The sequence below is a fragment of the Anser cygnoides genome, chromosome 7 (assembly GCF_040182565.1).
Source record: "Anser cygnoides isolate HZ-2024a breed goose chromosome 7, Taihu_goose_T2T_genome, whole genome shotgun sequence".
Lineage (NCBI taxonomy): Eukaryota > Metazoa > Chordata > Aves > Anseriformes > Anatidae > Anser > Anser cygnoides.
Window position 1 is genome coordinate 35,798,853 of NC_089879.1, and position 26,583 is coordinate 35,825,435.

Consider the following 26,583-nt stretch of genomic DNA (forward strand, 5'->3'; position numbering starts at 1 on the left):
CAAAGTTTACCACCTTGCAGCAGTCCATACCAATAAAAGTTTAGTTCATACCTCTATGATTGGTGAGGTCCCTGGATCCCGAAGGCAGAGGTGTATAGTTCATTTCTGGAGAGAGGGAGACAGCTTCGCTGGAGGCCTGTGTGATAAAACAAATATTATCAGTACTCTTGAGTGAAGGTCAGTGATTAAACAAAGAGGATATATCTGCAATATGATGCGCTTACAGGTGCACAGAATCACCAGTCATGGAAGATTACTGATAACTGAGAGAAAGTTTAATTTGTTAAGGCTGCTTTCAATCTTTTTAAAAAGCTGTATTCACAAGAGTTTACACTATGATATTAGGTATCATTACTAAAATAATATTCCCCGTACAGCTCACAGCTTTAAAAAATTACCATCTTTATCAGGAAATATTTGGGCAATATTAAAAATGTTCCTCTTGATGAAACAGAAAAACATTTACCTGAAGGAAGTTATGAATCTACAAACAAAAAAAGAAAATGGAAAATAGAAAGCTAGGATAAGGTACCATACTATTCAAAATGAAGCAAAAACCAGATTCTATAATTCCACTGCCCTGTAAGCTAAACAAAGGAATCTCTTAAACTGATAATACCTATAATGTACAAAAAGTGGACTTTTTTCATTTTTTAAAAAAATAATATAGATTCTTTAATAATAAACATAAAAACCCACCTCAGTATTCTAAGGAATTTAAACAAGTCCCAAGAAGACTTACTCAGAATCCTTAAAAGCAAAATGCTAAAGGAAGAAGAGAGGAAACTCTTTTTTTTTTTTTCCTCATAATAAAGAAATATTTCAAGATCCTATGATTCTGATTTTAGAAGATTAGATTCTGGAGCTATAGTTTTCTGTAAACTAATCTTCAGACAGTTGAAGAAGGTTTCATCTGAAGGAAAGAGCAGTATAATGACAAGCCATGTTTACCATCTTGCTTTTTAGTTACAGAACAGTAGTGTTACATTCTTAGAAGGGGATATGAAAATAAAGAATCTTAAAGAATCGTCACAGTGTTTTAAAACATCTAATTTAAGTTAAATGGATTGATACCATGGTAGTGACATGCACTGAGTTTCAGGCACTGAGTTTGCTCTGGAGTGTTTAAAATCTACTCATCACAATGTACGTAACAAATATAAAGTTTTTTAATAGAAGATATAAAGGACAAAGGACAGTGTTCACTAAAAGTTACATGATTATTTCTAATTAAAAAGATAAGTCAAATAAAATGAAGAAGTACAAAAACTAAATTATTTCTTGAATCTCATAATAATTTACTAAGGGAATTTTAAGAAAATAATTATCTTCTGCGCAGGTTGTTTTCAAATTATATTTTGGCTTATAAACAACAAAATTCAACCAAAGCAATCCACCTACATCTCTCATTATTTTGTAATTAATCATACCTTCAAATATATATATATATATATAAATTGAAATTAATTCAAAACCAGATTTAAAAAGGTGGGTTAAGAAGTAAACATAAAATAGTACTTGTGGAAGAAAAAGCTTATTACCAGGCTAAACCTGAGAACAACAAGCAGAAATCCATAATAACAAAAGTTACTAGTGGTAATGTTTTGTTAAAGTACCTATAAATCTTCTTTTTTATAGCCATATAGATGGTAGCATATTAAGATGTACAAGGGTAAGTGACCGAGTAGATTAATATACTAAGCTTTTGCTTTCAATTTTTATGTCAGACCATAGTTATAGTCCCATTTTTGTCCATAGTAAAACTCAGTGCATAACATGAAAACGCATCATGTATTAAGACAGACGTCATAATAGAGACAGGTTTGCCAAAACATGAAGAAAACTCTAGAAAATCCTGTCTGCTGTCTCACCAGTGACAATAAGCTGTCCTTTTCAGAGAGGTAATACTATAAACACAGCTCTTGCCTTCAGACAAAGAGAATAATCCTTTGATTTTAACCAACTGTAAACATGCAGCCCAATCTACCCTGGACTACAAGGGACTGGAGACCCTCCCTCTGATGACCATTATGAGCTGAGGGAATCTAACACCTCAGAGGATGAGATCAATGCCAGCAATATGACATGTGAAAATAATCCCAGGAACAGGCATCTATCCACAGCTACCTGTTTTCTTTGGGCCTAGAAATTCTGGGAAAGGCAAGAAGAAAAATGTCACTAACTGTTTAATATAAGACCTCATCCCTGTAAATCACTCCTAAACCTGGAGGAATAAGTGGTCTCATACTGTCCACTCTGTATGTTATCTGCCTATTCAAGTGTACTTAGTTGGGACTCTGATAATAGTGAAGGTTTCTCTTTGGTACTTTTAATCTCAATTTAGACAGCTTGACAGCTTGATGATAGCTTTTCCTAAAATTTCTGGAAGAGACTTTGCCTTTTCAGCAATATACCACTGAGTGAGCAAAATTCAAGAGCTTCTAAAAAGGATATTGGAGCAAAGGGAGAATTTAGCTTTATTTCCAATTTTAGGAAAAGCAAGAACAGGAGGTTTTGTTTATTGGTGTTTTGCTGCTACTTTATGTACAGTATATAATTCACTGTCAAATATAGAACAGTTTTCATTATCTTTGAGCTAAGCATTCAGTTAGAGCAGCTTTAATTCTATGGAATATCATCCATGGTTAGGATTGTTTTGAAAAAAAAAACATTGTCTGGAGCTCTGAATCACATTTCTGAGTAAGCCTGTGCCCCAGCAAAAAGACAATTTGTTTTCCCTACTGCAGATTGATGTTTGGCCCCAAGTATTTTCCAAATAGATTTGTATAGATCGCATTATTCTTAATATTCACAAGAATATTTTGACAGTGATAGCAGTGACATGTGACAGTTATGTCTTTAAGTATTGGTGACATATGCATCAGGAGTTCTTGTCGCAGTTGAAACTACAAATATAAAGAGCTTTGAGGAAACCTGGTTAAAGTAGGTGGTAACTTCAGTGTTACAGGTACACGTAACCAGAGAGCTTAGTAAGGAAATTCTAACAGTATTATTACTGGAAGCTTGTATTCTCGCAAGCATTATAGTCTTCAAAATTTTGGAGTATATAACAGTACAAGGTATAAAAGTTACAAGGCCAATAAAGTTTCTTGCAGCCTTAGTTATGCACATAGCCAAACACTTGCTAAATTGAGGTCTATACCTCTGTCTTGATATTAACCTACAAGTTTTGTCTGAGCTAAAAATTTTTGTACTTGGTCCTAAATAGATAGTAAAAGAGTAACAGACCTTCAAACCACATTCATCAAAATTAGACATACTGCAGAACCTACAGTAGGAAGAAGTGCTATAATTAAAAAAGAGGGGGGTTGGGGGGGGAGAAAAGTGCGTTTAAACTTTGTGCAATTTTATTTAAAGCAATTTAATAGCCAAACACCTCAGAAGACAACAATGCCATGATGAATCATGATCATTCAGCTCATGCTGAGTTCTAACACCACCCTTGGTCATCCTTATAGCAGGCACTGTACACAGCAGATGAACTCGAAACACTGCTGTACAGCTTCAGTAGTCCATACTTTTTTGGTTTACCAAGCATGAAGTGAGGGGATATCTAGTTTCTATCGTTTGCATAAGTTGATATATTTTTTGCTATGTTAGTAAAAATCTTAGCATCTCTTTACAGATATTTGGGCATCTAAAAAAACCACACATGTGCATAGTGACAAACCTTACAAGTATACTGCTGATATTTTCTCAGCACCATGTAAGAAAAATATGTACTCAGGAAAGACTTAGATATAACTTGACAAGTAGTATTAGAATGGTAGATAAGAAAACAGAGAAAAACAAAATAATGAAGAATATATTACTTAATGTGGAACTCAAGACATAAAGTTTCTCTTGTATATCTCTAACCTCAGAAATACTTTAAGGGTGTAAGATTTCTCCTTTACAGTGTGTTTCTCAATTAATATGATTATCTCAAATCTCCAGCATTTCAAATTGTCAATTTTTTTTTTCAGGGAACTGACCAAGAAGCAAATTCTTTTTGTGGACAGCATGATATTCATTTTGTAAGCCTGAGCCACGATTATCAAGAATTCTTGTGTTCTCTGATAGTGTTGTTTATTTTCATTCATCAGAGTTTTAACACTTGTCAAAGTCATCTAGTAAGGTCACAGAGAAGTGACCTTAGCAATTTGAAAGCTTGCTGCTTCTCATTTGGTGACTTATGTTCAAATAAAAATGGAAAACCAATGGTACTTATCACATTACAAAATACAAAACTTGAATTCATTAAGGAAATATGAATATTCAAAAGATTTTTAATATATGCACAGGGAAACAACAATTAAGCAAATCACTGCATTACCTCTTCTTTTTTTTTAATTGACAAAAACATTTCTCCAGAACGATAAATGAGATAATCTGTGGTATAGTTCCAATGTAAATTATCAACTCATACTTGCCTTTGAAAAACTTTTTGTTTTATCTAAACACACAGCAATATTTTCATGATAAGCCTATTCTGTCTTCAATGTGCTTGTACTCAAGACTTAAAATTAATTATACATGAACAAAAAGGTGGCTTACTATCATTTTAAGAATTCTCTACATAAACATCTATTTAGTCTAAGGACTAGTTTTGGATCCCTTGGGCACACATACTGTCCCCAAGAAACACAATAGCAACAGTCTTCAATAATTTCCATGAACTTTAAAAACTTGCCTAAATATGTATGTACCAATATGGCAGCCATTTATTGATTCACTCCCTAACACTGGCTGCAGCAGTTATGTGTCTCAATCCTACGAATATATTAGACCATCTAAATTTGTTCATGTTTGTGATAAAACATTCAGAAACTTTCCACACACCTGCTCATCAACATTTTTCAAAAATTTAGACATAACTAGAAATTCATCCTTTACAGATAAAATATTAATTTATGTATATTCATCGTGTACAGATGCGTGATCAGAAACATAGCCTGTCTAGTAATAGAACAAAAATTAAATGTATTCATTGTGGATTGAATTTATTACATGCTTGAAGAGAGTATCAAAACACTAGTCTAGAGGGAATGTTTCTTCCCGTAAATTCGCACAGCACCAAGCACAATGGGGCTTTAATTTCACTGTGAGGTCTTTGAGAGTCTCGTGATAGCAGAAAATATTATAGAAAGCAATAATGCACTAAGTCTTTAGCCACTTTATCCTAGGGAATGGTTAGGGAAGAACTTTATTTATAATGTGTTCATTTTTTTGTGAATTCAGGAACCACACAGAAGGGTTGTCAGTGAAAGAAAGATAAAGTTTCAAAAAAGGGGTAAAAAAGGATACTGAAAAATATGCAAAGGTAGAACCTGACAGGACAACTATATACAGCAGGCTACAAAAGCAAAAGGTCTTGCTTTCCTTTCCCCTCCTGTGAACTGGGATATAGGTCTCCAATGGGCTAGCCTGCAGTTGTGACAAATCCCAATACGCTGATATGTTTAGAAATACCAACAGGTGGCATGGCATGATTACATGGGAGACAGCTTTCCTTGATGAAATGGGATTTACCAATTCCCCTGCTCCACAGCCAAGCACAATTAACTACAGGTTAGCAGTTGTCTTTACTAAACTTCCAGCATAAATTAAGGGAACTTTTAATTAAGAGGGAGAGGGGGAAACAGAGGCATGGTGTTATCACAACTTGCCTGATCTGTAGAGGCTTACTGAGATGACCTCCTCACCCTGCACAGAAACAGTGATTTATTTCAAAATCTGGTTTTAGACGTTAGACCTTGGTACTGAAATAAAACAGGAGCACCACAAATGAATATTGTACGGAAGGTGGAACTGAAGAAAAGAGGTACCACTTTTTTTGTCTCAGTTTTATGTTTTGCCTAATGTCACAAAGATCTGAACAACTTTCTTTCATCAGCAGACATTAAAAAAATAAATAAAACCAGTAATTTAACCAGTCGTAATAAAGAAGATAAATACAATTACACTACTCTGAACTAATACACCATTTTAATTTATTATTATAAATGTACCTCGTTACAAATAATTTCCTTGTGAACTACAGGGATTCTTTTCACCAAGTTTTTTTCTTATCAGCAATAAAGAGAATTCATGAGACTAGAAGGGAACTTAAGGGCAGGTATTGGTAGGATAAGGGGTTTATTTGGCTTTACGTTTCTTCATCCTACCAATATAATAATCTTAATCATAAAAAATAATAATAATAAACAGAACTCTGAACTTCTAAATCTGTTGGGCATTACTTCATGGAAGTGAAAAATGCTTCTCTAGTATGCAAACATAAAATAAAGCATGAAGGAAAAATAAACAAACAAAAAAGAATGGGTAACACATTCTAACTTCCAGAGGAAATTAAAATCAGGCCCACAGTGGCAACTAGCTCTTAAGAGTCCAGGAACCTAATTAGACTTAAGAACAAAAAATAATAATAATAATAATAATAAAAAAGGCAATATTCAGAAGGTACCAGGAAGGGAACATCTTGTGTAGATATACTGTTCATCTGCTGCATAGAAACCAATTTGTATAAATCATTGGTTCAAAAAATACAAATGGACTGCTATTTTTGGCAACCACACATGTTCTTTCAAAATACTTTCAGCTGCTGAAGAAAGTAAAGGGGGAACTGTAATTCAGATAAGCCAATCCTCTTTCAGTCATGGGTTCAGAAACAGCAAAACTTAAATGACTCTGTTTCCCAAATTAAATCTCTTTACTAGACATTTCCCTTCCATATTTCTAAATGCCAGAATAAACAAGCATTTATCTAACAAATCCATACCTGTGTTAGCAAAGAATGCCGCAACCCATTTCTGACATTTTTTAGTTTAATAAATAACACAAGTGTTTCAGCTACAATGAAGAGTGTGACTTTGAACTAAGCAAATATTCATTCAGGACATTTTACCAGGCTATTTTCATATCTGATGCTACTAACAGAGTAGATCAAATTATTGTAGTACTAGGAAGACAAGAACAGCAATCTTATATTTTGTTTGACCTTCCAATTCCAATGACCTTTAACAAGAAAAGGCAAGAGGATTTTGCTTATTTAACAGAAGTAGTGGAGCTGAAGGAGATGCAAAGCATTTCAGAATATATTTCCCTCATTCTCATATAAGAGAGGTTATAACTTCTCCCTTGAATTTACTTTACCTTTTGGTTTGCACTTAATATTATATTGAAATGTTGAAAGCAACTGGATCAAAGATGTAAATGAACATAAGATAATTCTTACGTATTTAGGCTTAATTGAGTGTAATCGATATGTCTGGTGTGCAGCCAAATTCAACTATTGTGAAAAGCACCTAATGTATGGACATTATTTTTGGACTACTGAATGCCAGAAAATAACGAGCTGGCATTCAGCTTTGGTGAATCAGACCTTGGATTTTCATCTAAGAGCAGTTTTGAATTATTACTGAAGATAAGGTGTAAATGTGCAAGGGAATTTTATCCATGTTTCTTCCATGAATCATAAATGAGGAAAAAAATTACAGTCTAAATTGCACTTAAAAGGAATAAAGTCTTTTCATGTCATACATGATTTATCAAAATGATCTCATTTTAAGGGTACTGTGGTGTATCTTGATTAATAACATTAGTAAGCATGATGAATGGCCTCTTTAATGGTAACACAGAATTTATTGGCAAAATCCCTACTTCTACCAAAAAGGGTGGGAAGTAAAACACACAGCAGATAGTTACTTGCAGGAGAAGCTTAAGTAAACTCTCTCCCATGTATTTTCCATCTAAGGAGTCTTTAAAAATTCTGAATTTAAGTTTATTCTCAGGTTCATTTTGAAAACAACAGGTTTTACCTAATGTGGTGGTTCTAACCACCTCAAAACTCACTTTGCAGTTCTCTGCAAAACAAGCTGAACTCTGAATGTACTGTAGAAGGATGTAGCATATTAAGGTCTTTTGAGAACATTGGTCCCAACCCTTTACAACCTATTTCAATATCCTCTTCATTTTGCTTTAATATCCTAAATGTTTCCCTTCTCCCATTACTCCATCTTCCTCCTCTTCCCCCCTCCTCTTTTTTAAGCCTGCTCCAGCCTGCCCTAACTAATTTCCTTTTGGGCTGACAGATCAGAGGCCTTCCTACCACTGTTCCTTTTAGACCTGTGAAGCCCTCCTCGTAATCCTGCTGCTTGTCCACAATTAATCTTTCCAGTTGCCACATTATTAACACTACCACCCACAGACAGAGGATGCCTGAGCACGGCTGGACACTAGTTCCCCACTGGAGCATCAAAGTTGTCAATCACACACTAGTCAGAAAGTTGCCTGCCGTCAACATCAGAGGTTTTCATCCTCTCCTACCCGCTGATCAAACATTTTTCTTCAGAAGATTAATTCAAAGTCCCCACCCATTTCCTCTTTCCCTTTTAGGTTTACTCAATGATCCATCTTCTGTATGGAAAAGGAAGCAGTGTATAATAGAAATCCTTTCAAAACAAAAGTTCAGCAAAACTAAATTTAAATCCCAGCTGTTATCAGCCCCCATCCCCTCACCCCCACCAAGTTAAACACCTTAAAGAGCTTGGATTAGACCTAGTCACAAATGCCTTTGATCAAAGGCTCCAAGACTTTACACAAATTTAATCACAAGGCAATGACTGCATCTAAGAAGCCTGAATTGATTTGTTCTACTGTAACACATAACACATGAAAACACCCATAAGGCTTTTTGACTTTCAAGACCAATCATTTTCAACTTCTGTCACTGAAAGCCAAGTATTTTAGCAACTACCTAATGTTATTTTTTTAAACACAGCAGAAAAAGTGGCTTCTTAATGCATGATATTTGCCTTCTATCTGTTTAAAATTTGTATCTTAGCTACCTGCATTTAGCGGCAAAAGGATGCAAAAGATTCTGCTTGGTCACTCCACTCCATTTCATGAGCTTAAGGAAAGAACTTCAGTATGACCACTTCTCCCTAATCATATCCCAGATTCTAATATTTTCATTTGTGACAAGTTGAGAGTTATTCCTCAAGTGGCTCAATATTTTTCATTATGCTAGATAATAGAATCTGTCCCCAAAGGACCAATTACCAATGCTAGCAACACAACAGTGAATTAAAGGATTACCCATCAATATATCCCAACAAGAAACCTATTTGTTGTAAATCTTAAGGCTCAGTTTTAAAAGGAGAATAAAATCACACTACAAGATAGATTCAAAGTTGCTAAATCATACTGTTCCCTAAAATGGATTTCTGAATACATATTGTCTCTTAGGCATTGATTCATTAATTAACCAGGAAATTGACACAAGACCCCCCCAAAAGTATAAAGCAATGCAGAAGAATCTGCTGCCTTGACTGATGTTCTGAGTTTGGGACAGTAAATTCAACCAAGAAGTTTACATTTTTTCTTAAATTTCTTTACTAGTATCTTTTCCACCAGTTCACCTTATGGGAACATGTGCTATCTTCTTTTCATTTACAGTATGCAGAAGGATTCAATGGGTGTACAGTCATAAAGAAAATGCAAGAAAATAAATAAATTATCATGTCATACCCCAAAACAGAAAACTCTGCAAATCTTGCCATAGAATTTTGAAAAGTCACACACAACTATTCTTTGATGTGTCTTATAGAGCAAACCACAAATGAACCACGAGATGCAAGCAGTGCCATTCACTGCATTTCGCTCATCGCACAGTGGCTCTGAAGGAGCGAGAGAACAGTACTGAGTTCTTAGATTATATAACTTCATCAGAGGTGCAAAAGCACAGGCAGGTCACTTATGTGAAGGGAAATACATTGATAATCTATTAGACTGCAAGTTTCTTTTAGTTGTCCCATAAAATATTTTTTAACCAATGATATCAGAACTGCAGAACACAACTCTAGTTCTTTAAACTTTCATGTCTAAATCCTACTGAATGACAGACGATTCTTATACACCTTCGTTCAAGCAGACTGTCCTGAAATGCTCTATGTTCTTTGGAATACCGTATATGCTAGAATGCTATCCTGAGCATATAAACATACTGTGAAGCATTTCCCTAGGAATTTCACACGAATGCCTCCAAATCAAAATATGCTAGTCTGTGTATTGCCTTATACCATACAATAATTATCAAACTAGTCTGACAAACAGAAAGAGTGTCCAAAACAAGATACTCACAATACATTTTCTCTTACAAGAGAAAATACCTTCTCTTACAAAAAGAAAATACCTTTAACTTTCAAAAACACCTGAAATGGAGTAATTCTGTGATTTATGCTTCACTATGGCAGTTATTAGTAGCATACAAAGTACATATAAACCCAGATGCAAAGCTCAAGCACACCTTATCTACAGTATTGTTACATATTGCTTTTCTCAGAATGATATTTTGAAATATAGATGACTCAGGGCTTCCACACTTGTTTTTGCAAATCTGATGCCCACAGATTTTCCAGAAGTCAAGGGGAAATCAGTATGGTAAATTGCTTTTCTGGGTAGGAACCTCTGAGACTCTCCCATAAATTAAATCAGTAACATTAATATCATCACTTGCAAACACATTCAAGTCAATGACAACCAGTGGAATGCAGAACTACATGCATGTCTCACTGCCCAAACATAACTGTTAGCAATGTTAGAGGGTTGGCTTTGCTTTGCTATTCATTCTGCTGCCCCGTCTTTCTTCATTTTTTCAGAAGTATGGACAATGTTGCAAAAATGAAAGACGAGTCCTAAAAATTATATGATGACATCAGTTTATTAACTAGTGTTCTGTTACATTGATCAGCTTGCTTAGTGAGAACTAAGAAACTGGAAGGTTAAAAATGCTTTTAAGGCACCTTCATTCTGCCATATGGGAACAAAACTGAACTGCAGCTAAACCTCTTGTCACACTACTTAGTCAGCAGAAGGGGGTGCTGTAGTGTAACCTATTTAAAATGCAAATAGAGTGACTTTTGTAACAGCAGATTAAAACTAGCATTTTATTCACTTGGCATACCCACAGCATACTGAATGTTGGAATCAGACTTGTCACTGCGCACCGCAGGTTATTAATAGAGCTCAGAGTGGTGTTGCTAAATGTGCAAGTTAAAAAGCAAATAAACAAAAATGGATTTATCTGTGGTATTTGTTCTCTGGAAGAATTCAGCAAGGCCTGCCTTACACTGCACATTTGTTTATCCAAGATCACTGAGGTTCCTTTTTTTTTTTCCCCCTAAGTATTTGATTGACAGCCACTTACCACAGCCAGAAGTCCTGGGATATGTGATCTATAACATTAACATTCTAGGCAAAAACACAGTTATTTTCAACCTGGACAAACAAATTTATTAAATAAGACAGACAGGAAAAAGTCTATGGTGCACAACCACTTCTTTCTAATAGGTCTTTCAAGACGCTCATGAACCATCGGCACAGGAGAAAACACAAAGTCAAAAGACTTCAGCAGAACCAAATCAACACATTGTGCTATGGCTTTACACTTCATTTTCTGACAATGTCAGGTGTTAGGGCTGGCAAGTGGGTTTCCCCTCTATATTCAAGCCAACTTCTGTTTTCTTCATCTCGATCTCTCAGAGATTCATCAAAAATGCGATTTAATTACATCTCCTCCTCCTCCTCCCGCTCACCAAAAGAGTGTAAACATGACTCCTTTTTATCTCCTGATACATCTGGACAAGTAGACAATGTGCTAAAACAAAATAAATCTGCCCTGACAGTCACATCAAAGGGTTCAGCTAGGGGCTTGCAGCTACTTAAGGCACAGGAATGTTGTTGCTAAGCATCGCTCTACAACCTATCAGTCCCTTAAAGAAGAGCTTTTTTCTTTCAGAGGGAGATGAGGAAAGCTGGAGAGTGGGAACCAGACTGCAAGGGGAGATTGGGGATTTTGGAGGATTTTGAAGCTTAAAGTGAATTGTGTGAAGAAAAGGGGTTTTGTTTTGTTTTGCTTCTTGATATATAGTATAATTTTGGGGGATGGAGAGTAAGCAAGGAAGGAGGGGCTGAAACTTGTTCATGAAACATCTGAATTTTTCCCCTTAGATAATAACAGGCAACATCTTTGACATCCTTTTTCCAAATCCCTGTACTTACTGTAGATTCAAATTAGAGCAATAGGGGTGGGATACCAAGCCTGTGAAAAACATGTTGTGAAACACATCCCATACCCTGCTTTTCTATCAAGCATTTGATGAATGTGAGCATTCCTAAATACACGAAACCAGCAATAAAGTCTGTATCTCATCAACATGCTGTATGGGGAAGTTTTGATACATATGCACATAACACAATTTGATGCTCAATTTACTAGTAAAAATTCCCTTTAGAGAGAAGCCTTCACTGATATCATCTATCTTCAGCAACGTGCCCTGCAGGACTTCATTCAGTGCTTACAACTCCAAAGGAAGCCAAAGCCATGCTAAAGCCAGACCTTAGAACTACACTAACTACAAGCACAATTGTGATGAAATGGACAGAAAAAAAAAAAAAAAAGAATTATGCTCTCGTCTCATAGATGCAGAAGCATAATCAAGGCAGATAGACAATCCAGCCAGAAAAGTAGGGAACTATTAGACTCAAAGCTTAATTATCCCAAAGGTCAGCTAGGAAAATCAGTAGTTTGGTTACAGTACCACTGAGAGGTGAATGAACTTCAATCACACATCCATGCCTTATAAAACCAGTTTAAAGGTTTAAAAAATCCTCCTCCCTTTTTATGAATTAAACAAAGAAAATGCAAAAGGGACTCATTCTACATGCAGGGTAACTATCAAGAACATGAACAATTACTGAGGCTGTAATATTGCACAAATAAATAACACTTAGCATTATCTTCAGCACTATCATATTTATTAAACAGTGACTGAGGGCAGCAGTAACCATTTTTATTGTCCCATATAGCTCTTATTTTCTAATTAAACAGAAGGTTATTTCCACTGCCAGTGCAGCCATTTATCTTATTTGAGTGTTACATAATATTTTTTGCCAGCCATGCCTGACTGTGAAACGTTCTGTGTGGTGAACTGTGGCCCAACTTGCTTTTCTGTTTGGTAATCATAGAAATGGGCCATTTTGTGCTGTGTTAATAAATAAACTTTTTGCAATTTCTCCTAAAACATGATAAAGCTTATACTTTGTCCTACCCTCTAGCTTCAATACAAGGGCAATGAGCTGTATTATTAAAGATATAGGTCAAGCAAACCTGATGATTTCAATCCTGTGGGGTGCTTTAGAAACTGTTGTCATATTACTGAGATCATTCTGCTGTTCCTAATTATTCCTCTTGGTTGCTTCACATTTCAAGTGATTTCTCTCACACTTATGTCAAAATTTATAAGCTGCTCTGTGTAACAACACTACATTATTTCCTCACTTGTTATGGTAATATAGGAAAGAAACTAGGAGAATGCTTTAATCTAGCTGACAAGGATAATGTAGTCTAGAAATGTAATAAACTTTGTATTCTACCACAGAGTTGTTAGCTTTTTTTCTTCTACCATGAAACATTTCTTATAGATAGACATCTTAGAAAAACTAATTGCTACAATAACTTGCATATCCTCTAATCTAAATTCCTTTTACCAGAAAAAAAAAAAAAGTATCAACATTAAAGTGTTCACTCCAATAGCTTGTGCATTGTCCTTATTCCTATAATCACTATTGTCCAACAGACTGATGACTCCTGTAAAACTACGCACTGCCAAAGTGACTGTATTTCCATGAAATCTGTGCATCACACAAACAGTGCAAAATGTTTGTAATTAACAGGCTGGGCTTTAACAGGGCTGTAACATCTCCAGCTGACTCACACAAAATTTTATTTGCGCTAAGTAGGTTGAGACTGGGCAAACATAAAACCATCTTTGCATGATAGCTTCATGTTGTACAGTGTCTTTTGAAGGATTTCAGAATTTAAGGAAAGCTGCCAGTGGAAAAGGTCATCTAATGAAAGGTTTGAATTTTAAAGTTACTGAGGGTATTGCTTGCTATGTGGGCTAAGCTGAAGCATGATTTCCTTCAGAACACACTAGAGAGCATGAAATAATATTTAAAAAATAAACAAAAGAACAAACAAACACACACAACTCCAGTTACAAAATGTTGTATTGGTAACTCATCCATGATAACCATCCTGAAAGTTCTAGGGATAGTTTTGCTGAAATAGCTTGTATGTTCAATTTGCTGTATTTGTCAAATGTTCAGTGTTCAAACAACAACAACCAACCACATAATAAATCAATGAAAAAAGACCTATACCCTCAAAGTTCTGTGCTGTATCATTATGATAATCTTAAAGTAAGTCCGCTGCATCAAAGTAAGGCAATACAACAGGAAGAAGAGCACTGGTCTACAAAGGCAACTTTTGAAGGGACCTTTTCCAGATGCATGAAAAATATTATTTAATTGAACATGCTTATAGGAATTGGAAAGGAGGCAAAGATGAAGCTGGTGTTCATCCAGTAAGAAATACACACCAATATCACACTGAGAAGGAAAAAAAAAGGAAGAATGCAGAACAGACTTCCGCTTTCTCTCTTTATAGAGTTGATGACCTGACTGAAGATACAGCTTCCAAGGTTTGGGGGAGGGGAAGACAAGAGGCAGAAGAATTATCTTCTGAAGGGTCTCACATCTGGATCTCAATTAGAAGAACTGGACTCCCTATCATGTCCAGAAAACTAGCAGGATGAACTGTTCATGTGCTTATACAGTGAGATTTCCCCCTTGCCTGACTTTGTTTTTTTCTCTCCCAGACAGAAGGCCCAGCATGTACACAGGACACACTTTGCCTCTTCCTTTTGGCTTTTCAGCTACCACCTGCCAATATGTAAAACATTCTTGGAAGCTGATGATTTCAAAATTCTATCTTCAGATTTGTTTCCAGAGGGGTTAACCAAAAGAAGGCAATGTCACAGTAAAGCTGAGCTGTCATGGAAAACACATTTAGGCTTTATGACTTGCATGACACAGCATAATACAAATACAGGAAATTTGGGGGACATAAATCATGTGGTTAACTGATGTATCATTAACTTGTAAAGCACCTGCATAGAAGACAGAAAACAAATGCCCATGGGAATGATTAAACAAATGAAAAAGAAATAATATTAGGATCTTCACAAATTAAGGTATAAAAGATACAAAAGCATTAGACTACAGTGCTAAATCAGCAGCATGACATCATATTTACCTAGATTTTATTTTAGTGAATCAAACTAAAAATGCTGGGAAACACTAGACGCTATAAGAGGGAGCAACAATCAAAAATAGCTATGGAAAATATAATACAAATTTGTGAAAAACAAAAACACAAAGGTAAATCTGCTATACACAAAAGAAAAAAAAAAACACTGTTGCAGGGCTGACACTTTAGGATTTGAATTTACCTTAACTACATCTAAAATAATGTCCTACATAAAGCAGTACAGAGCTGTCTGTGACTTCTTATCCATACTTCTATTTCAGCAATGCATAATGAGAAGAGGGTAAACTCCATATCATAATTAATTTTTATAATTGCTTTTCTTCAACTTATTAAGAAGTGATGTCCATTTTTTAATTTTATTTAGAGGAGAGGAGTTCAGATGGATGGTGAGGTTCCCAAAAGTTGGCTTATGAGTGTGGTGATGAAAAACTGGTAAGAATTCTTTGTTTCTTGAGATGATGGATTTAATGAACATCATCCCAAAATGCATTAGGTTCTGCCTCTCTGAGCGGCTTTCGATGCTCTCAGTGAGCAAATGCTCTAACTAGTGGTCCTTACCTGTAAAACGAAGATAGCACCTGACAGAGTCCATCCCTCAGCTCAATAGTTTCCCTCAGAAACTACTCCCCCCAAATTTGCTCATCTTTAGGACATATTATAGTTCAGGGATGAGGGTAGGGTGGTTTGTTTTGTGTTTGTTGTTGTTGGTTGGTTGGTTGTTTTGTTTTGTCTTTTTTTTTAAGGCTGAGATTAACCACTCATTTAGAGTATTGTTGATATTTTTCTTGATTTCAGCTGTTCCTCTGATTACAAGGCTTACGTGTACAGAGCACTTCCAGTCTTAGCTAAAACCCTGCCATCTACATACAGTCTGTTGCAAATCTAGGAAACCTGTTCCAACAAATTAGCCGGGCCATTGACATTCTTTTTTCCTGTGCTGGGTGTGTAAGGTTCCAGGTGCAACAGCTGGTTCTTCTCATATCCATTGCTGGGTAGGTGGAAGTGCTGAATTTTATTCCTCATGTTGCCATTCACCTGAACTGATGCTATTTGCATGCATCTCTTCACACACCCCTGGTTACTTAAGACAGACAGAATTTCCTGGAATTTCTCACCATGGCCCATCTCATCTACTCTTCTAAAAAATCACTTGCCTTGTCATCTCCCCACCACTCCCACCCTGTTCCCTCTTCAGTGTCCCAGCACCTTTCTATAACCACAGGTTTCTCCAAAACTAAACACAGTATTCTCAAAGTGGTTTTACCACTAATAAATACAATGGCGGTGTTAAATTTCCTGCTCATACTTGGTACCTTAAAGTACTATTTCAGGTGTGTGTACTGGGAAAGCATATTCAGCTGAATAATCACAAGCCTTTATCAGAGTCATTGACTTCTAAGATAGAATCCCTACTCTTCCAAGCATGGTCTATATTCTTAGCTGGGAAATACAGTGTTTTCATCTGGCTTTGTAAAAATGCATGCTGCTTGCTTGCACCCAGTTTGACTTGCAATTTCTTGTTATTTACTGGTTTTCCAATTTTATTTCATAATCTGGTAACTGTTTCTCTAATGGTTTTATTTTGTATCTCATCAATAAAATACGTTACACAGCACAGGGCCAACAAGATCTCCATGAAAGCATGTCTACTTTGTCAACATGAAACCTGTTCACTGGTGTTTAATTCATTAAACACGTGCCATGATGAATTTGTACTATTCTAGCTTAGTAATATAAATAAATTGTGCAATATTTGCTTCACATTATTTCAAAGCCAAAGGAAAGTCAGTAGTGAAGGCCACAGCTTGCACTGACCAAGCAGAAGACTAAAGGAACATGAGATCCTTTTTCATTCCTGTTTTCTTCTGTCCCTCTTTCTTTAAATCAGAAGTTGAACCAGAAGTGGTTGTACTTGCCAATAAGGTGACACTTTCAGAAAAAGCATACACATCGTACAGATTGTAACAAATGCTTTGTGAATTGTAAGACTGTTCACATAAATTGGTGTTATGCTTATTGTGGAACAGTAGAAACATCAAAGGAAATTATGGAAATAAGGATGGATCAATAAAGTGGATGGGGAACTGAATTAATATTTCCCTTTTCCCACCCTGAACATATAAAAAACTATGTAGAAGCAATACTGATGCCACAAGCAGACAACTCAGAATCAGCTCTCTCTGAATTTATATAAATCATACCACAAAATACTTATCTACAAGTTTTTTGATTTGTTCCCATCTTTCTTTCTTTCTTTTTTAAATCTATTAATATGGAATTAGAAGATTGAAGTCATGGTAGCAAATCTAATGTCTAGGTATACTCTATAGAACAGTGAGTTAATCTATTGCCACAAATTCCCAGACAATATAGTGAAACAAAATGAACAGAGCCAGCTTTCACATACCTGACTCCTCTGCTCCAGTTATCCTGCTTCATGCATGGAATAACAGAAATAAATATCATGGCAAATATCTTCAGACATTTAGATTCAAATGAAAGATTTATTTCCAGGTACACTTACTCTGAAACTTTTGGAAGAAATGCTGAAAAAAAGGCCCTTCATAACACTGTGTGGTTTCCACGCTGGACTTTGGTCTCAGCATCTACCACCTGGCATGACTTTTTTTCTTATTATTATATCTATAGGCTGCATAGAGTATCAAAGTAAAAAAGAAAATGACATATTTTGACTATTCATGTCAGAACTCATTTTCTGTTACTCATACCTTTAGATCCAATTATTAGAAAAAGACTGATGCATAAAATGTTTTAGACTTAGCAAAACAATTGTTCCAACAGCACTATTTTAAAAACTGAAACTGCTCAGTTCCTTGAAGCACACATATAATTCTTGCATCTGAATTTTACTTGTTTTTTAGAAACACCTTTGTGCTAAAGGACACTTTTTTCCCTTTTTTTTTTTCAGTTGAATCTGGCACTTAAGATACAATATGATTTTATTACTTGAATACTTTATTACTGCAATAAAACTGTACTTTACTCTAAAAAATATATTATTAAATCATGCCTTCAAGAACTGTATCACCTAATAGTGAATGTTAAATCAAAAAAATTGTAGTCAAAGCTCCTGTTGATTTCATATGCAGAAGACTACATGTTAATAGGACGGGGAAATACAACACAGCAGGATGAGAAAAGTGTCCCCAGCAGTTTACATAGTTACACATACTGAATTTCCTTTTTTAACTTTATTTTATTTCTTGCAGCATCATTATCACAAAGATTGCCTGAGATGTTTCCAGTTATGTAGCACATAAAATCCCCAACATTTATTATTTCTTATCCCTCCCCAAAAGGAGCACCCAACAGATGGTCACTTCTAAGCATTCTTACTTTTGTGCTTTTCAGCTAGAGAAGATTAGATGTATGCCTTTCACTTAGAGGTAGACACCTGTAGACTAGCATCACTTCATTAATTTCCTATTGAAACATCAAAGGAATTAGGCTTATTCCCATTAGCATGATCCCTAAGCAGCTGTATCACTTAGCAAATGATTCCCATGTCAACATACAGAGATTTAAGCATTTGTTCTTATCAGAACAGCAAGTATATCAGTCCAAGAAAAAAATGGTATGTCCTAGGTTTGTTTAGAGGTTGGTTTGGTTAAAAATTTTCCATCTTTGTTTACTCTCTAAAACGTATCATATATGTAAAATTCTTCCATATCTTATTTTCGTAAGCTCTTATTTTTCAAATTGCTCTGTGAATATTAAAATTATTTTCTTTTCCCCATTACAGAAGTCTGAAACAGAGCACCTGAATGTTCTTCTGCACTTCAGAAAGAAGTTAATACAGATCCATTTCTTAATTTATGATTATAATTTTGAGAGAAAAGAAGCGATCGACTAAGTAATGATTACTGTAATCCTAATATTTAATGTATGTTCAGTGTAACCTCAATTTTCACCTGAGGGGAAAAAAACACCTGTTAGTATTTTTAACATATTTCCAAAGTTACACTCTATTGTATCCACACTCCCACACTCTTAAACAGTCACAAATACCGGAACAACAGAAATCCACCTGGTGATGGAAAAAAATATATATATTTTTCAGCTCAACTACTTAAAATACAAGTCAGTTAGCACACCGGCACTACTACCTGTGTAGAACCTATTTTATCAGGCTCAAATTCATTGAGAAAAATAAAGCGAAAGTAAGCAGGAGACTTTTCAGTGAGACAAACTCTCATCTATGGGTTTCTCATATTTCAGAATATACTTGACTTTTTACTTTTAATTTTACAGCATTACCTTATCCACTCCTTTCCTCTCTTGTTCTGTTTAATAGAGGAAGGGAGGTTTTGTTTTAACAGTCTTTTATGGTTTTATAGCGAATGAATCTAAACGGAAGACTTCACAAACCAAGAAGCACTGAGCATGTTTCTAAATGATACATACCCATCTAACAAGAATTTAAACAAGAAGCTCCAGCTATCACTAGTTAACATGGTTCCAAAATGCACTTCCACATATAACTAAAAAAAATATTTGAAAGCATCCCGAGGGCAACAAGGCTGGCAAAGTGGCTGGAAGGCATGTCCTACAAGGGGAGGATGAGGACACCTGGGTTGTCCAGTCTGGAGAAAAGGCAGCTGACAGGCGGCCTCGCTGCTCTCTGCAGCTCCCTGAGGAGGGGAAGTGCAGAGGGAGACGCTGGCCTCTGCTCCCTGGGAACCAAAGGCAGGAGGTGAGGGAACTGCACAGAGCTGGGCCCAGGGAGGTTCAGACTGGACATTAGGAAAAAATGTGCTCAAACACTGGAACAGTCTTCCTAGCAAGATGGTTGATGCCCCATGGCTGAAAATGTTCAAGAGACATTGGGACAATGGCTTTAGTAACATCCTTTAACTTTTGGTTAGCCCTGAAGAGGTCAGGCAATGGGACTCAATCTTTGTAGGTCCCTTCGAGATGAACTATACTAATTTGTAATTAGAAGACTGATGAAAAAGAGGTATTTTTCATGCACAGGAACTGCTTTCTAAGATAGCCACAAAAAGAAAAATTAAACAAGCTAATAAAACCAAACTAAAATGCTGATTCCAGATGTTGGGTGAAATTCATTATGAAACATACCAATAAATAAATAAATAAATAAATAAACTTTGCATGATAAGCGGTAAAAGGTAAAACATACAGAAACTGTTCTGTCATGGCTGGGGACCTCTATGCAGCATTATTTTATTCAGGCCAGCATTTAAGCCTATTCTTACATGATATTCTGAACAGAGGTGAGTTTCTTGTCCTGAAGTAAGCCTGATACAGCAGTCTGAGTCACTATGGTTATTTTATAGCATGCATGTCCCAGTGTTTTAGCTTCCACAGTGACAATTTGATTGCAACATATTTTTTGCAACGCATTATAGCTTTTAACTAACATCCTGTGCTTTGCAATTAATTTTATACTTTTTAAATTCATTTAGCATTTGATAAACTTGTTATACCAAGCAAGGCTGCTAATGGTGTTGGACTGGTAACTTAGAGAAAAATATATTATTGTGATGTTCTACTCGGCTGGAATGGTGTTGGGTGAATTTTTAATGATTTACCAGTTCTACTTGACTAAGCTTGCACCCTGTAAATGGATCATATGATCACTGATCACAAGTTAAACTGCTTTTGTTTCTCGCATGGCATGAATTGAGGGTCTGTTGTATAGTACCAGAGGTTCGTGTGCAGCTCTGTGTAAGACAAGGGAAGGTTACATACAACAGGCAGTTAATGGCTCATACCAGCAAGCCCACAACTGAACGGAGCTCATGAGGTTGAATTCTAAAAAGGTAGCTGACCTTGCAGCTGGAAGCTTTAACTGCATTTTTACCCATTTATTCCTGGATAAGTAAACAGTTAGTGAATGCTGAAAGGGCCTGAAAGCACTATTTTAGCCAAAGGCTAATCCCCATTCTCTATGGATGAAAGGACGCAAAACAAAAACAAAATATATATATGTATATATATATTCTGCTTCAGGTAACACAAACGTAAAACTGCAATAAATAATTCCATTAATTTTAAACTTAATGTTTCCTTGCCCTCTGTTTCTAATGAGTGCTTGAGACATTAAGAAAATAGAGAATACTTCTAAAAATGATAAGAACATCACAATCACTTCCAAAAAAATGACAAATGCAATATAAACCAAAATAGTTCAAAAAGGTTCATTTCATGTGGAGATGAAATCAAAAGAATACATGATCAGTGAACTGCTAGTCACATAGGTTGAACCTAACAAAAACTTTCATCATTCATGTTTTCGAAAACACAAGCAATTTCCAAATGTAAGATACATTATAAAGCAGTGATCCTCAGCCTTATGCTTTCATTTCAGTGTTTAGTATTTTTCTCAGTACTGCTCTTGAAACTAATGAAGAAATAATTAATTTGTCAAGTGTTCCTATTTCAACACGTAAAGAAATTTCAACACGTAAATAACCTGGCACAGTTTATTTGAGGAAAAATGCTACCTCCCAGGCCCGATCCACAAACATAATCCAACAGTAAGCCAAATTATCTCTTTAGAGCAGTTCATGCTGCTCTCTCAAGCTGAAAAGTTCTCCTAGACAGAAAACACTCAGGTTAGCTCTTTCTTTTTCTTTTTTTTTTTTTTTTTCAAAAACAACTTCCAAGCTAAAGATATCATACTCATTCGACAGACTGCTCCTACATGAATGTTAGCATACTAACCTAGGTAAAAGATTTTTTAGGATCCCTAACCTGTTCTGTTATTTTTTTCCCTGCTACTTCTATTTCATCTGTTTTGTAGACAACACAAGAACAATGCCAACACTTCGATAGTTTCCATTTCCTTTAAAATTTCACTTCATGCATGATAAACATATAGTCAAACATTATTGTATATATTTTAATATACCTGTTAAATAGATGGTGCAGGACGATAAGAAAGGCCCAGGAAGATGTAGCCCTCAGCCACTGTGCAAGCTTGCATTACCTCAGTTGAGTGACATGGTAGAAAAATGCACTTCATTTCACAGCTGTCTGTTATTTTCTGGCTGACAGTCCAGGGCCTGACATTTGATTTTCTTCATAATATCCACCTGTTGTAAAGTCAAACCTTCTCTTCACTCTAAGCACAAGCACTAAACCCTAGAAAATAAGTTTTTTTATTTATTTCTCAGTCCTTGCATCCACCACAGAAATAAGATGCCTCTATGTCCCATCATAAACCAGCTAGTAACCTGCACTAACTTCTTAACCTAAAAACAGCACAGAACTTCCATTCATCATTTTTAAAATCTACAGTAAACAACACCTCTCTTCAATCTTACATGTTCCACATGTCTGTCTGGAATGCAACCTACAAAGGGAATATCTCATTCTTGGAAATTTTATTATCTGCATCTAACAAAATCAGGAACCTAAAACCAGTAATGAAAATAATATTATTTCCAGTACCACAATAATAAAATGCAAGCGAGGAGATCCTTGTGCCAAATTATGTAAGGCATATTCCATTTGGATTTTATATAAGGGATTTTAAGTTTTAACAAAATATATGTACTCTTTTAAAAGTTTATATTCAGTTGTGCAAAACTACTTTACCACAATTGTAGACTTCAAACAGGGTAAAAATGAGGAATTCTCAACTGCTGTTCAACTTGAAGAAACACTAGTATTCTGGTCAAAACTTTAGCATGTTAATTTCACCAAAGTTAAATCAATTTTAGCTGCAAGGGTTGCTGCAAGTACATTTAAGCTACAAAATATAGAACCTCTAATGATTTGTCCAACGCCTTAAAAAATTAGCATTTTGTTAAAATACCACAATAAGTAAGCCTTGTTTGGATGCCGTTTCTCCTTGACATTTACCTGTATGCTTTACGATCACTGCAACCCAGACAGCTCAGGAAATACAGGGGAAGAAGGAACTGTCTTGCAGAAGCATGCCCAGGCAAAGCAACTTCCTACCACATCTGTTATCCGTGTGCATTAGAATCTGTCTGTCTAGACATCAAGAACCTGATACAAGTTTATGCTTAGCTGATGTTTTGCATCAGATTAAATATGGGTGTGCTGGCAGGCTTCTGTTGGGCCTGGAAGACCATCCACATTGTGTGACAAATGATGCCACAGTAAAGCTATGAACAAAGAACTCATAGTCATAAAGCATCCCGAATAAAACAGTTCTATTTTACTAAGAGATGTTGAAATCATCTACACTTCTGTAACCTAATCTTCTAAACACATAGAAACATGAGTCATCAAAGCTGCAATTGTAGATAAGAAGCAGAAACAATGACTAGGACAACAGAGAAAGATGGGGAGAATTTGGAAAGTCTAGGGATTCCACTTAACTTTAGTGACAAGACAGACAATAGCACTCAGAAGATGAGTGTATACGTCAAGCCCTCAGCTGAAGTCCTGCCTGGATTCACCTGGGAACTTGTTGGTAATAATAAGAGTGTTCAGAGCCTGAGGACAGACTATGAAACAGGACAAAGGGAAGGCTGTACTAGTAAACTTCATTTCCAATGTGGTACTTCAACATTTAGCCTTACTTCTTGCTTAGCACAGATCATCTTACTGGCAAGCCAGTTTGATGTTGGAGAATAAATAAATCAGAGTGCAACTGTCAAACTCATAATGCCTTCCGGGAAGGAGGAAATTCAAATCAAATAAACTCAGAAAAAGCAGTGTTGCAGGCAAACTTGGGGCAGCTTCAAGATTTGAGTAGGTGTACATGAGAACCAGGGAATGCTCCTGCAAAACTGCAAAGAGCATCTCCTCTCTGGCAGCAGATGTTTGGCCAAGAACCAAGAGACTGAAGGAGTTTGCCCTGTGAGTGTCAAAAAAACCCTTGTATAAGACATAAACAACTGAAACAGTACTGGACAGAAAACAACATCTGAAATCCGATGTCAATATTTCACATCAAGAGAACGTGCTGGAGTTGGAGCACAATCTTAATTGTTTTGCTGAGCCCTTCCATTATTTACTTTCTAATTAATTAGTTGTAAACTATTTGAATACACTTTGAATACAAAAGATATAATGTAAAACTCCCTAAAAGTACCAAATAAATATTAATTTAAAAATAATGAAATCACATTTAATTATCAGAAATTAAAAACATCTTAAAATATTCATTTATTTAAATGTATTTGTATGAATAGCTCAATAACCAAAAATAATAATTGCTAATTTTATGATGTCATCCAATTTTTTGATACTTAAACTACTAATGGCAAAAAATGCCCTTATATTTAAAATTTATCCATCTTTCTAATGTAGCTAGAAAATACCATAATGCAGGAAAAAGTATCTTGTTTCTAACATAAATTTTTAATAAAGTTTATTAAATTTACATTGATCCATATGCAAAAATAATTTGTTTACAATTTGAACTGAGACTCAGAAACAAAGCTTAACTCAATAATAAAAAAGACTGGAAAACAACATCTGTACAGCTATTTGTAAATTAAACTATTAAAAATATTAAATGTTGCATGTTGAGTTTGATTTGGAAAATGATCAAATTATTCCCTTAAATATGTTTGGGGGCTGATTCTGAAAATAAGCATGCAGTTGTGAGAGCCTGAGGGCACACATGCAGTATTTGTGTCAGAAGTTTGCTGTGTAAAATGGAACGCAAGTGTTTTAGCCTCTCCAGAAAGGGAATGTCTGTTGATTATCAGAAGTCTTAAAATAAAGGAATGTCTGGTTTCTGTCTCTAGCTTGTTACTAAATCATTTGCTCATTCTTTCTGATTTCTATAAATTGAGGAATCTCAGCCAGGCTTACCTGGTTATGGTGTTTCTGGATTCCTAATCAACCTTGGAAAGTGCTTTGAAATCTGTTAAGAAAAGGGCAATGCAAGTTCTATGCATCACAGATACATAATACATTGGCCTTCCAGACACATGTGAAGTTTTCTATTTCTCTTGTCATTCAGCTTAAGATGGAAATTCACTACCTATTTGCAGTGATCAAAAGTACTGCTTCCAATGAAATGTAATTAAAAGAAGAAATGTTATTTTCATTACTTCACAGAAAAGATTAAAAGACTAACTTTCTTCAGTGATGATTATAAATCAGTACACTGGAAGCCCATCTATTTTATTTATAACATATGTTGAACCTTAAAATTAAGTGGTATATATATAAAAACACTGAAGGTGACAGACAGCAACAGCAGGCATCACAAGAGGAATTAAAATTCTTGGTCTATTTTAACAACCCAGGACTTCCAAACTGTCATAAAGTAGCCACAAATTAATAGATTCCTAGAAAATCTAATTCACACAGCAAGAATAAAGGGAAGTCACCATGCAGCCATACTATTCCTTCCCTCACATCTAGCAACATAACACCTACCAACAGGTGAACCAAAATCCAACATCCTAGTACATTATGCTGAAGGTTTCACAGGATTGCCAGGTTTATTTTCTTCGGCAGAGAGTGTCTTGACAAAGGCTACACAGTAGAAACCCTCTAATGTGCAAAAAAGGAATACCAACAGCTTAAGACGTTATTTAGTTAAGATGGGACAACAAGAAAGGAAGTTAAGCGTTGGACATCCCCGCTTCTTGGGTGCTCAAGTGCTCTTAGAAGTCATTCTAAAATGACTTGTCAAAATGACTTTTGAAACATAAATCATTCATCTCTTTGCTCTGCCTGTCTAAATATATACCTGAGAGCTACAAATCACAGGTTCACTTTATTTCTATTCCAAACTGGAGAACATGTCTCCAACAGTAGGGAAGAGAGTGAACAGGGAAATAGTGCCACAGTGGTGAGTATGATCAGGGCTAAGACATGGAATTGGAACAGAAATAAAACATATACATTACATTCATACTACCGGATAAAATGGCTTAATTTTTTACATAGGAAATAGCTCTATATACACACTTTTCCCCTAAAAATAACTGCAATTACAGTCATTCTGTGGAGAAAGTGTTTGAAAACTGAGGATCAGAAGTTTAACGCTGAACTTCTCCATGAAGGAAAGCACGAAGGAAAATACTGTAGAAAACATTCAATTGTACCCATTAAATGACATAGCAAAACACACAAGGAACTTAAATTTAAAGGGTCTAATTCTATCACACACCAGATAGCTTGAGACAAAGCTGGATGCAAACTTCCCTAGCATTTCAGTTAAACAATGACATGAGACAAGCAAATACCGACAGTTCCAGAAACGATCTATTCCTTGCAATCATTTGCCTAACAGAGAGCCCAAAAAATAACAAAAATCCTCCCAAAACTTCTATGAGCCAGACAATCCACCCACAGTTCAGAGCTGTTTTCTTCCTTGATGCATCCGGCACAAGATGCGATATAACACCTTGACATTTTAGAGTTCTCTGAACACACCTTCAGCCATGCATTTTAGAGTATCCCCTGGAAAGATAACAGTATGG

At 35.6% G+C, this 26,583-nt stretch overlaps 1 protein-coding gene across 6 annotated transcripts in view; it reads right to left on the reverse strand.

Moving 5' to 3' along the window:
• The window catches only part of LRMDA (leucine rich melanocyte differentiation associated), a 712,994-nt gene that overhangs the window by 104,119 nt on the left and 582,292 nt on the right, over window positions 1-26,583 (reverse strand). For all 6 annotated transcript variants that reach the window (XM_067000856.1, XM_067000858.1, XM_067000857.1 and 3 more), the window contains one exon: window positions 52-136. In XM_067000856.1, the coding sequence (XP_066856957.1) occupies window positions 52-136 (85 nt within the window). The remainder of the gene's footprint in view (window positions 1-51; window positions 137-26,583) is intronic.